This window comes from Stegostoma tigrinum, chromosome 8, assembly GCF_030684315.1.
Source record: "Stegostoma tigrinum isolate sSteTig4 chromosome 8, sSteTig4.hap1, whole genome shotgun sequence".
Classification (NCBI taxonomy): Eukaryota; Metazoa; Chordata; class Chondrichthyes; order Orectolobiformes; family Stegostomatidae; genus Stegostoma; species Stegostoma tigrinum.
This window is the reverse complement of record NC_081361.1, coordinates 96,065,317-96,078,916: the sequence shown is the minus strand read 5'-3', so window position 1 is coordinate 96,078,916 and position 13,600 is coordinate 96,065,317. Positions and strand designations below refer to the sequence as shown.

The following is a 13,600-nucleotide window of genomic DNA, read 5'->3' as shown; positions in this document are numbered from 1 at the left end:
ATATCTATCCCTAACCTCAATATCCGTCATGTCCCTCTCCTCACTGAATACTGACACAAAGTACTCATTAAGAAATGTATGATGTTGTGCAGAACTATCTGCTTACAATAATAATTTGCTTTTGTACTTGCAAAGTGAAGAAGCTTTTCTGGAGTGGCATGAGACATGATCCGACAGAGACAAATAAAAGGAGATGTTCGGTAAAGAGTTTGGCTGAAGATCTAGGTTTTAAGTAATGTCTTAAAGCAGGAACGAAAGCGTGCGGACGAGAGAGAGAGAGAGAGAGAGACAGGCAGACAGAGAGAAAAAGAGAGAATGAAAGTGATGCAGAGAGAGAAAAGAAAGAGCGAGAGGGAGACAGAGAAAGAGAGACAGAAACTGGCAGGCAGAGAGAAAAAGAGAGAATGAAAGTGATGCAGAGATAGAAAAGAAAGAGAGAGAGAGAGGCAGACAGGTAGGCAGAGAGAAGGAAAAGGAGAAAGAGAAAGAGAGAGAGGAAAGGATAATGGAGGAAGTAGACAATTTAAGATGGAGATGAGGAGACATTTCTTCACCGTAAGAGTGGTGAGCCTGTGGAATTGAGTACCACAGGAAGTAGGTGATACCAAAACATTGAATGTGTTCAAGAGGCAACTAGGTATAGCACTTGCAGCGAATGGGGAGAAAGCAGGATTAAACTACTGAATTGGAAAATCAGCCATGATTGTGAGGAATGGCAGAGCACGCTTGAAGAGCCAAATGGTCTCCTCCTGCTCCTATCTTCTAGGTTTCTAAGAAAGCTTATCGGGATTTGCTATTTGAAGGCAGATCTGACAATGGTGGTGCAATGAGAATTGGGAATCTAGAAATAGGGGAGTGTAGCAGTCACAAGGAGTGTCAAGCTGAATGGTGAGACCGAAAGAGACAGAGAGAGACAGAGACAAGAAAGACAGGGTGAGAAGAGAGAGATGAGAGATGTCATGGAGGGACTGGAATATCAGGATGAGGATGTTAAATTTGAGTCAGTGCCGGGAGAGTGATGGATTAACAGCAGATGGTGAGAGCCAGGACACACTTTCTGTAATTAGTGTTGAATGAAAAGTTTCAACAACACTGTTTAACTAGGTTACTGTCAACATCAAGTAGCCAGAAGATCTCAACAAAAGCCACCCAGCAAAAACACACACATCAAGAATGGGATTCGCACACTTTGGGCTTCGATAGAAAAGAAAGGCTGTGTTTAGGGTGACACGGTGGCTCCGTGCTGCTTCACAGTGCCAGGGACCCGGGTTCGATTCCACCCTCGGGCGACTGTCTGTGCGGAGTTTGCACATTCTCCCTGTGTCTGCGCGGGCTTCCTCCGGGTGCTCCAGTTTCCTCCCACCGTCCAAAGATGTGCAGGCTAGGTGAATTGGCCATGCTAAATTGTCCATAGTGTTAGGGATGTCCAGATTAGGTAGGTTAGAGGAGGATGGGTCTGGGTGGGATGCTTTGAGGTTTGGTGTGGACTTGTTGAGCTGAAGAGCATGTTTCCACACTGTTGGGATTCTATGAGAGATAATGAGAACTGCAGATGCTAGAGAATCCGAGATAACAGAGTGTGGAACTGGATGAACACAGCAGGCCAAGCAGCATCTTAGGAGCAGGAAAGCTGACGTTCGGGCCTAGACCCTTCATCAGTTAAAAAAAAGCTCTTTTTTTCTGATGAAGGGTCCAGGCCCAAAACATCAGCTTTTGTGCTCCTAAGATGCTGCTTGACCTGCTGTGTTCATCCAGCCCCACACTTTGTTGTCAGGGATTCTATGATCAATGTTTGTGGGAATTGGACCACATTCCAGTTTGATAGGTAGGAATGCGAGTAAGACTTCATGTTACCAGCTGTTAATTTACAATGCAGGGACAGCAGAGTAGGATTGCTACTCTTGGTCACAGCCCCCAAGTCAGTTTTGGTTCAGTGGGTAGCTCTTGCCCCCCTGAAGTTGGGAGTTCAAGTTCCATTCCAGAAACTTGAGGACAACCCCATCTATGTTGACCCTCCCCTTGTGGTGCTAGACAGTGCTGTATTGTCAGCTACACCCTTCAGATCAGACAATAAACGCCGATCCTTCTGTCCTTTCACATGAGATGGAAAGGATATAAACCCTGAACCTTTTCAAGAGAGTTGGAGAGTGCGGCCGTGTTTCCGTCTCAACATTCACCCTTTCACCCACATGACCAAAACTATACAGCCATATCGCACGATGGCTTGTGGGAACCTTCTCATCAGTTAAATAGATGCCTTGTTTCCTACTCAAAGACAAGCACCACACTCCAGATCAAGACAGCAGATTTCCTGCTCTAAAGGATATTAGTGAACCAGATCAGTTTTTCCCAAAAATTGACAATGGATTCACGGTCATCACTAGACTCTTATTTATAGGTTATTGTTGAATTCACCTGACAAAGGATCAGCGCTCCCAAAGCTTGTGATTTCACATAAACCTGTTGGACTAAAACCTGGTGTCATATGACTTCTAGATCATACTCAGATTGAAACAAACTGTATGGAGAAAAGATGAAGTCTGCTGCACATTCTGTAACATTCAATTTGAAATGCCTTTGATTGTACTTTTCAAAATCCAGTGAATAAAGTATATTCTTTGACAAGAAAAGCCTCTCCCAAGCTGGAAAAGTCTTCAATTCCGGTCTTTTGGCCAGAGAATGTGGATGGGCTGGAAGCATATAGAGTTCTGTGACATGGAAAAGTGCCCAGTAAATGCCCTTTGTATCGTGTTCACAAATGCAGCATGCTGCTTTGAAAAAAAGTTGAATTTATTGCATTTTCTGTAATGTTCTGTGTTAACTGTGTGCAGTTTTGGTCTCCTTATTTCAAGAAAATATATCATTTAATTGGAGGCAGTTCAGGGAATGTTAACTGGAATGATCCCCAGCAAGGAAGGACTGTTTTATGAGCAACGGTTGTGACTTTACTCACTGGAGTTTAGAAGAATGAAGGATGATCTCATTAACATATATGGAATTCTTAAGGGACTTGACAGAGTAAATGTTCAGAGGATGTTTCCCCTCATGGGACAGTCTCGGACCAGTGGGTATGGTCTCATAATAAAGGGGCAGCAATTTAAGACTGAAATAAAGAGGAGCTTCTTCACTAAGAAGGTTGAGTGTCTTTGGACCTCCTTGCCACAGACAGCTGTGGGACAGAGTACTTGAGTATATTTAAGGCTGAGATCGATAGATTTTTGATCTGTCTGAAGAAGGCTCATTGGACCTGGAAAGTGAACTCTGATCTCTCTCCACAGATGCTGCCAGACGCATTGAACTTTTACAGCAATTGCTGTTTTAGTTTCTAATTTCCAGCATCTGTAGTTCTTTTTGGTTTTATAGATAGACTCTTGATCAGACGGGGAATCAAGGGTTAGAGGGAAAAGGTGGGAAACTGGTCATGAGGAATGTTGAATCAGCCATGATCCTATAGAATGGCAGGCTGAAGTGGTCAAAAGGCATACCCCTGTTCCTATTTCTTATGGTCTTATGCTGGTTTGAAATTTTACAACTTTTAAGGGTAATTGTTTTGGAAGATAGGTATAAAGCCAACATGGAAATACATGCTCTTCCACTCTACTTTGAGGAGGGAAACAAGACTGTCAGAGTTAGAGTGGAGCCAGAGATGAGAAGCATTATGAAGACAGGGCCAGACTCTGTTGTAATGCTATGGAACCCAAGGTCTCACTATGTCCCTTCACACGTGGAGGTAAAGATGTCTTCATCTGAGGTTAATGAGTTTGTTGCAGCTTTGGACATGATCACTTAAAAGTCCAGTTGGGAGGAGAAACTAAAAGCTGAAGCTTCGTCTTGTCTATCACCCCAAAATAAACCTGAGTCTTGGGAACTGCTCTTGTTAAAAATAGGTTTGTGGAACCATTTGTTCTATTTACTGGCTGATGTATACTTTACATAATGACCCAGAATAGATGCAAGAGACAGGACATCTGTTTGATAGTACATGGAAGTATCACTCAGCAGGTTACTGGTGAGCACAAACAAATTGTCTCGTGGTTTCCTCTGTGCTTGAATGTTTCCCTTCCTTCAAAGCTAACAAAGGATACTGTTTGAGTTAGCCAAGTCCTGAAACACCGATTTCCTGGTTTTCAAACCTGGGATGACAACAAAACAGCAACGGGGAAAACACAGGCAACTGCCAGCTTTTCTTACCAAAATGATTAAGCAAACAGGCCCAAGAAAACTCCAAATGAAATGATTATCGATTCTCAGCCAGCAGCTGTAATGAGAGAGACGAGACAAGCAATGAATATTAAATCCACGTTTGAACAAATTTACAGTGAACTTGCAGCACGAATCAGTTATTTAAGCTCATTCTTGGGATGTCGCAGGCAGTCTTGTTATTCATGCATTAGTTCTCCCTGAGAAACTGGTAGGAGCCACATTTTTAAACCATTGTAAACTACATGCTATATGTGATACCACAGGTCTGTAGATTTTTTTTGCTTTATTCATTAACAGGATGATGCTGGCCAGGCAGCATTTATTACCCATCCCAAATTACCCAGACGGCAGTTAAGAGTCAGTCACATTGCTGTGGGTCTGGAGTCACATGTAGGCCAGACCAGGTAAGGATGGCAGTTTCCTTCCCGAAAGGACATTAGTGAACCAGGTGGGTTTTCCCAAGAATCAGCAACAGATTCACGTCATCATTAGATTTTTAATTCCAGATACTTTTTATTGAATTCAAATTCCACCATTTGCCGTGGCAGGATTTGAGCCCGGGTTCCTGGGATGTTACCTGTGTCTCTGGATTAATAGTCTAGCAATAATACCACTAGGCCATCGCCTCCCCTTGGAGGGTGGTCTGGGATTCTGACCTTCCTGGTGTCTTAGAACAAGCAAGAAACATCAATAAGTCAACTAGATCAATGTGTTCTTACAGAGGGCATCAAAGAGTTCATAAAAATTCGAAAAAGATTGGCTCTAGATCACTGCCACACTTTTCCTAAAGACCTCCATATCTTGCTGGGATGTGGGTGAATGATATGAAGGGAAATGGTTGCTGGTGCTTGGCCATTACCTTTGCTGGAGCGACTATTCTTCACATGTCAGTCTATTCAGGTCCTGTGCATATTTATTGGTATTGCAGGGGAGACAGAGGCTATCAAAAACCTGCCTACCTTGCAAGGCCTGAGCAACTGTTGCTGTAACAGGTCCCTTCCCTTGAGATATTCATTTCAGGCTGAATGCTGCTCGGGGCTAAAGCCAGCTAACACAGAAAAGACCAACAGGATGTGTTGCTCCATTGCACACACTCCAGCAACTCACAAGCACCTCTATCACTCACAAGGTGAAGGCAGCAGATGCAAGGGAACACCACCACCTTGCAAGTTCCCTTCCACTCTCCTGACTTGGAAATACTTTGTTGGTCCTTCAATTTTCTAAATTCAAAATCTTGGAACTCAAAACTAGGTGGGACTATGAGTAGTGAGGAGGGTTTAAGGAGCCTTCAAGGTGAATTAGACAAGTTGAGTGAGTAGGTAATTGAATGGCAGATACAGTATGATGTGGATAATTGTGAAGTCTTCCTCTTTGTAAGGAGGAGGAGAATGGCCAAGGATAATATAATCAGTAATAGATTGGAAAAGGTCGATGTACCATGAGACGTGGATGTCCTTGTACACTGGCCACTGAAACAAGCATACAGGGAAGGTTTGAGTACAGGGACAAGGAAGTCTTAGTGCAACGGTGTGGAGCCTTGGTGCGTGCACAGCTGGAGTGCTGTGTGCAGATTTCATCTCTTACCCATGAAACAATACACTTGCTCTAGGAGGAATGAAACCAAGGTTCACCAGGCTGATTCCTGGGAAGGGAGAGTTCAGATCAAGTGGAGCTGTAGTTACTCGAGTTTAGAAGAATGACAGGAGATCCCATTGAGACATGACATTCCGATCGGGCTGGAAAACGAGATGCCGTGAAATGCTTCCACTGGTTGTGGAGTCCAAAGCAGGAAGTCACAGGTTCAAGGCGGCCATTTTGTACTGATAGGAGGAGACAGTTCTTCCCTCAAAAGGTGGTCAACCACAGGGCCATCTTTAACATTGTGGTGGCTAAATCACTTAACATATTTAAGAAATAAATGGGTTTCTAGAGACTATAAGTGCCAAACAGTATGGGGAAAGAGTGAGAGTCTGTCAAGATTGAAGATCATCCATGAAAGCTGGAGCAGGGTCGATGGGCTGAATGGCCTAATCCCTGCTCCTATGTGCTATGTTAACTCCCTCCCTAACAGCACTGTGGGTGTACCTTCATTCTACAGACTCCAACAATTTGAAAAGATAGCACCCCAGCATCTTTTGAGGGGATATTAGCAACGGACCATCAATGTTAGCATCCCATGAATGATGAATAGACTGATGACTCTCTCGCATAAATGGCTCAGAGGCAGATTTGGGAAGAGCGAAAGGTGAAAGAAAATGGGAACGATGAAGCTTTCAGTAAAATGGCCTACACAGCTAAAAAAACTATTGATTCAACATTTGAACGTTTACAATATAATGGAGCCACGTTTCATCCATCAAGGCTGAATTCATGACAGAACAGTTGGGACGGAACATACACTACCATCTACTTACGCTTTTTTTGTCCCGTAGCTCTTATAGTCCACAGCTGCCGAGACACCCACGATGATAGCTGGCAGGAGGTAGCCACACAGGTAAAAATACTTCCTCCTGGAGTACTCACTCTCAAAGACCTCAACCAGCATGAGATAGAGCTGAACACCTTCCATGCACATCCAGGCAAAGGCAGCCAGGAAGAAAAAGTGCAGCACCCCCGCAAATATGGAGCAGGCAATCTGAAATAAGAATTGCACCTTCATTAACCACAGGGGTAAAAAAAACAAAAAATACTTTGAATGTGGCTCCTATTCAACCTGCTCTTCAAACAATGGTGCACAACCTCCCGATTACCAGACATGCAAGATGGCCCATTTGCAGAGAGGAATACCAAGGCATTTCAGTGACTGGAAGCTGAGTGTCCTGGACTGCTCCTGCAGTGCAAGAACAATGCAGTACTGTACTCAGCTTACTTTATCTGCTCTTCAACACCTTCACTTAAAAGTAGCTAGTATGACATTGATATTCAAAAGGCCACAGTGACATTTGTATCAACAACTCATCACCACTTGCCCAATTACAATTTTTACACTTTTTAATAATTCATCACCTTTCGATGTAATTGCATTAAAGAAACATAATGCAGATAGCATATGCATTTAATCTATGCAATCCTTGGAATCATTATTAGAAATATATGAATATTTGATGAGAAGAGGCAGGAGTTTAGAAAAGTAAATGAACAGCAATTATCAAAAATTTGATGAGTTAGTAAGCATTAAAATTCTCCATAATGTTGGATGTTTTCTTTAAAACAGTTTCCTATTCGGGCTGTTTAATTCAAATTGATTACAATATGATGTTCCTGGCTTTGGTGTGGTATAGCATTGTCCGCTCTTTCGGTTGTGTCACATCTGTGAGAGGAATAGGATAAGTGTCAGAAAGGGGGAGGTAGCGTTAAAAAATAGAATAAAGGAAAAAGAAACAAACAAGCAAAAGAACATACTTGTACATTTCAAAGCTTCAGGATATTCTGAAGAGCACTAGAGTTAATTAAGGACTTTTGACATGCAATAAAATGTGAATGGAAAGCTCTTGACAAACAATGAGATAATGCCTCAAATGACTGGATTATTTTGGATGTGATAAATCAGTCAGGAAAGAACTCCTAACCAAATAAAGTATCTTTTATATCCACCTGAGAGGACAAACCAGGCGAAGGCTCTAGCCTAGAGGTAATTATTGATTGACTATTAATCCAGAGACCCAAGAAATGATATAAATACCGAACTACAAAAGACAGATTGTGGAACCTGAACTGAATGAAAACCTGGAATTAAGAATCTAACAATGATCAGGAAACAGGCACATATTGTTGGAAGTACCTATCTGGTCCATTAATGTCCTTTAGTGAAAAAATCTGGCCTACATATAGCTCCAATACTGCAGCAATTAGGGAAATTAGAGATGGGGCAATCAATGTGGGACTAACCAGTGACACCCACATACCATGAATAAATAATGAAAAACAACAAGCAAATTTGTGAATCATGGCTGGGTGACTGATTTGAGGAGGTGGGGAACAGGCTGAGGAGTCAGGACTTGTGGGAGCCTGAGGCCTTGGAAAGAGGAAGGAATTCACTGATTTAAAAGCAAAAGTGCTTTCTGACGTCCTGGGAACAGCAAGAGGTGCCATATCAATGAAATTCCAGATCTGGGAAATGTGATTCCAACACAGCAGCGCAAAGAGAAACACCATAGACTGTCAGATGGCACACTGGCAAGGCGCGCCAGGCCAGTTATTCCATGGTGTACAGTCGTTTCATTCCCATTCTCGACAAAATCACCAGTACGACCTCTAATCGAAGCGTTGATGTTCTGCTCTGTTCTGAATTCACGTGAATTTCTGGTGCGGTGGGATTTGTCACTTCTGGTTCTATTTTTTGGAGCGGTCTGAATACGGGGCCTATTTCCATGTGTTTGTTAATGGAGTCCTGTGTTGAGAACCAGGTGTCCAGAAATTCCCTTGCAAGTCTGGTGTTCATTTGACCCAGTGTAGTCACTTTGTCCCCAGTCAAACTGATGGCCTTCATTGTCCGTGTGTTTCGAGACAAGTGAATATCATGTCCAATATTCACTTTTCTCAATACACACAGACAATGAAGGCCATCAGTTTGACTGGGGACCAAGTGACCATAATGGGACAAATGACCACCAGACGTGCAAGGGAATTTCTGGAGGTCTGGTTCTCAACACAGGGCTCCATTAACAAACACATGGAAATTAGCCCCATATACGGGGCCAATCAGCAAAAACAGGACCAGAAGTGACAAACCCCACTGCACCAGAGATTCATATGAATTCAGAACAGAGCAGAACACCAACGCTTCGATGAGAGGACGCACTGGTGATGATGCCAAGAATGGGAATGAAACATTTGCACACTGCAGAATAACTGGCTCAGTGAGCTAACAAACAACTGCGACTACAACCGGAGCTACAAATTTCCACTAAGATCTTAAAAACACCCAGGAACAATCACTTCCCCCATGATCAACGACTCAGTCAATCAGAATTGACTTGCCAACAAATCAACACATGCAATGTAAATTGTTGCAATTGTTTGAAATTTGGAGCTTTTGCATTTATCCTGACAACAGCGAGACATGGAGCTTCAGTAACATGTCTATCCTTTCAGCAATATTCATGTGTTTCACCTGGATTACTGCTGGAGGGGAAGTGAAGCTTTGCTTCAGGCATAAGCAGCTGCAACGTCATCAGTGGGGTTTTGCTGTTTGTTTATTCTTCTGTGGAAGGTGAATGTTACTGGCAAGAACATTGCAGAGTGCTAACCAGGGGACACTGTGCTACTCGTCCAGTGACATTATCAGTATGCTTCACCATGGCAAACCTCAACTCATCATGACCCTTTCTCGTGAATGTCCTGATGAGTGCAAGTATCTTTGAGAAAATGTGTCTTTTCTTTGCACTACTCGAGTTCTGAGCTGCCGAGCAGAAGGGAAAAATAAGATCGAGGGGGAAAGAAATGGAGAAGTAAGTGGTCGTTAGATGCAAGAAGGAAGTTCAGGAAGAGCATAACCGCAAGCATTGATCTGATGCGCTGAATGGCCTGGCACTGGGATGTAAATGTTATGTTTGATGAACAATCTCTCGGTGGCAGTTTGAAGCTTGAGATTGAATACTTGGGTCTATCATCACCAGTAAGTAGTTTACAGAAAAGCAAAGGATGCAAAACTCTCAAGTGCCTTGATTTATGAACTCCCCATCATAATCCTGAGTGCTCAATTCCAACATTAAAGACAGTTGCTGCTAAACACGGCTGGAAACATAAGCGTTCAAACCCCAGCTTTCCAAGTTTGAAACACTGGAGGTTGACAGTGGAGTTGTGTTTAAACCCACATCCGTCTTGGGGTAATGTCAATTCTGCCCAAAAATAGCGCTTCCAGGAAATCAATAGCTCAGGCTGGGGCCTTACCTCATAGTCAACCTTATCGATGCCCACCAGGAAAATAAATTCTGCGATAAACAGATTCATGCAGAGGTTCTTGTGGATAGTGTTGCGGTCGCTCTGTAGGCCTCGGAAGAAGCAGAAAGTGAAGATGCAAATGGCCAAGCAGATAAGGGAGATAACAATTCCCACCCAGGTGATGATGGACAGGATCAACTCGTGCATTTCAGTGGAGTACTGCGGGAGAAACATTGGGTAAATTAAATATAAATAAACAAACAGGAAAATACACTCCGAGCCCGCCTGTCCCACTCCATTGTATATATAATAGATACATATATACTAATTATACAATCATAATATAGTATATGTACATAAGAACAACAAAAACTGAAGCTGGAGGAGGCCATTCATCTGGACAAAATGCTATAAAGGTCTCACCAATAAGGAAAATCACCTGATATCCTGTTTTACACTCTAGCTGGCTGATAACATAGACTAGGCTGTAATAATATCAGCAATTAAATATCTTGACAATTAACAACAGAATAAAATAACTGCTGTCAACCAGGATTTTCCTTTAAAATTAATACTTATTTCAGGGCAGTAAAGAGAGTAAAATACATTCTGTCTGCTAGTCTTATACATTGATGCTCCTGGTCACTGCAGATCTGACGCCTACCCCCCAACCCTGTCACCCCTCTGAGAGTGGAGCCAAGGTATACTGCCCAAAGTCAGCACCAAGAAGTCTTTATTCATCAGGCTTCAGACCAACTGTTTGCTGCTTAACTATGGCTTGTTCCTGGCCATATTGTAAAGTAAAGCAAAATCACCATCGTCCCAGAGGACCATAGTTTCATTGCAGAGAGATGACTGGTAGTAGTTTAACCTGAAGGTTATCATGTCTCAGGTGAGAGGAAAGGTTGAGAAGGCGGGGCCTCATGGTAATCTCTGCCAGTGTGGGAACTGAACCCATGCTGATGGGGTCACTCTGCATCATAAATGAGCCAACTGAGCTAACTGACCCCCACCAGGAGTTATAGGCCCACCCTCGGGTGACTGTCTGTGGGCAGTTTGCACATTCTCCCTGTGTCTGCGTGGATTTCCTTCAGGTGCTCCAGTTTCCTCCCACAGTTAGGTGGACTGGCCATGCCAAATTGTCCATAGTGTTCAGGGGTATGTGGGTTGGGTGTGTTATTGGGGAAGAGTCTGGGTGGGATGCCCTGGGGGTCAGTGTGGACTTGTTGGGCCAAAGGGCCTGTTTCCACATTTTAGGGATCTATGATCTTCAATCCTGCTGCGTCAACAAGCCATGGCTAATTTTCTACCTCAACTCCACATCCCTGCATTATCCCCATAGCTCTCAGCAAGCCAAAACCCTGTCCTAAGAATACATAACAACTGAGCTTTCTGCATTTTTTACTTACTCAGAGAATGTAGGTGTTTTGGCTTGGTCAGCAGCTATTCCCTAGTTGTTCCTGAGAAGGTGGTAGTGAGCTGCCTTCTTGAATTGCTGCAGTCCATGTGTTGTAGATAGGTTCCTCACAATGCCATTAGGGAAGGGCTTCCAGGATTTTGACCCAGCAACAGTGAAGGGATGGAGATATATTTCCAAGTCAGGATGGTGGGTCGTTTGGAAGGGAACATGCAGGTAGGTGCTGTTCCTACGTAACTGCCATCCTTGTTCTTCTAGGTGGAAGTGGTCATTTCTGCAGGGTGTTTTATAGATTATACGCACATTTGCTGAGTGAGTGTTGTTGATGGAGGGGTTGAATGTTCATGAACGTTCTGCCAATTAACCTTGTTGCTTTGTCCTGGATGCTGTCAAGCTTCTTGAGTGTTGTTGGAGCTGCACTCATCCAGGCAAGTGGGGAGTATTCCATCACATTCCTGTCTGTGCGTTGTGCATGGTGGACTGGCTTTGGGGAATCAGGAGATGAGTTACTTGCTGCATCATTCCTAGTCTCTGAACTGTTCTTGGAGCCGCTATGTTTATGTGATGAATCTAGTTGCATTTCTGGTTTATTGTTAACCCCCAGGATGTTGATAGCCAGGGATTCAGTGACGGTTACAGCATTGGATTTCAAGCAGCTGTGATCAGATTGTCTCTTATTGGAGATGGTCATTGCATGGCATTTCTGAGAATGTTACTTGTCAATTGTCAGACCAAGCCTGGACATTGCCCAGATCTTGTCGCATTTGAACAGTGTCTGAGGAGTCGTGAATGGAGGTGAACATTGTGCAATCATCTGCTAACATCCCCACTTCTCACCTTACGATGGAGGGAAGGTCATTGATGAAGCAACTGAATACATTCAAGATGCCTGACACCATCTAGGTCCAAGCAACCCACCTAATGGGCACCATATCTACAAGCACTCCCTCCACCATTGATGTTCCGTAGCAACAGTGTGTAATATTTACAAGAATGCACTGCAGAAATTCACTACACATCCTCAGACAGCAACTTCTGAGCCCACAACCACTTCTATCTTGAAGCACAAGGGGCAGCAGATACATGGGAATGCCACAACCTGCAAAATCCCCTCCAAGCCACTCACCATCCTGACTTGGAAATATATTGCTGTTCCTTCAGAATCACCAGGTCAAAATCCTGGAATTCCCTCCCTAAAGGCATTGTGCGTCATGGAATACAGCGGTTCAAGAAGGAAGCTCATCACCACCTTCTCAAAGGCAACAAGGGATGGGCAATGAATGGTGGCCAGCCAGCTTTTGCTGGCAACAAAAAGCTGATTGGTCTGTGGACTAGTAATCAATGACAGTGACCTTTTTGCCTGCTAACAACTGTGTGTTTCATTCTCAGGTAACTGAACTGCTTTATTAGAGACAGAGAGCGAGAGAGAAGTGTTCATTTATTCCCCAGTTCAGGAATGGTCTTTTTTCTCCGCAGTCAAAACACACTGGAAACCTAAAGAAAACCAATTTATCTTTGCTGTGATGGTTGGTGTAAGTTATGACTTTTAACAGTGAGGTCAGAGACTTTTCATAGCTACCTTGTGCCTCTTTCTAACCATGGAAAAAAGCGTCAGAGAAAGGTGATTGAAACAATGTGCTGGTAAGCAGAACAGTCATGAGGATCATCTCAAGAATAGAACCCAGGAATACAAACTACTAATCTGGTTATCCAGTTTTGCCCCTCTGCCCAGTTCTGAAGAAGGGTCACCAGACCCGAAACATTAACTCTGATATTTTCTTCACAGATGCTGCCAGACCTGCTGAGCTTTTCCAGAAACTTGTTTTTGTTCCTGATTTACAGCATCCGCAGTTCTTTCGGTTTTTACCTCCGTTACCCTGTCTGTGTGTGAGAGGGATTAGAGGTTTAATTTGTAGAATGACATGCTGAAAGTTTATAAATATTTGCCTGAAGGCTATTTTTTGGATAAATAATAATACTTTTTCAGACCATGCTTTCTATCCATGTGAGGTTGAAAGATGGGTAATTTGGGGTACTCTGCACACTTTATAAAATCTTTAAATATTTTATCTATGAAGAAAGGTTGGAGAGACTGGG

At 43.2% G+C, this 13,600-nt stretch overlaps 1 protein-coding gene across 18 annotated transcripts in view; it reads right to left on the bottom strand.

Moving 5' to 3' along the window:
* Positions 1-13,600, bottom strand: part of adgrl2a (adhesion G protein-coupled receptor L2a) — a 470,025-nt gene that overhangs the window by 59,501 nt on the left and 396,924 nt on the right. For all 18 annotated transcript variants that reach the window (XM_059648145.1, XM_048538964.2, XM_059648147.1 and 15 more), the window contains 3 exons: positions 10,096-10,305; positions 6,618-6,838; positions 4,192-4,258 (listed from right to left, as the gene is read on the bottom strand). In XM_059648145.1, the coding sequence (XP_059504128.1) occupies positions 4,192-4,258; positions 6,618-6,838; positions 10,096-10,305 (498 nt within the window). The remainder of the gene's footprint in view (positions 1-4,191; positions 4,259-6,617; positions 6,839-10,095; positions 10,306-13,600) is intronic.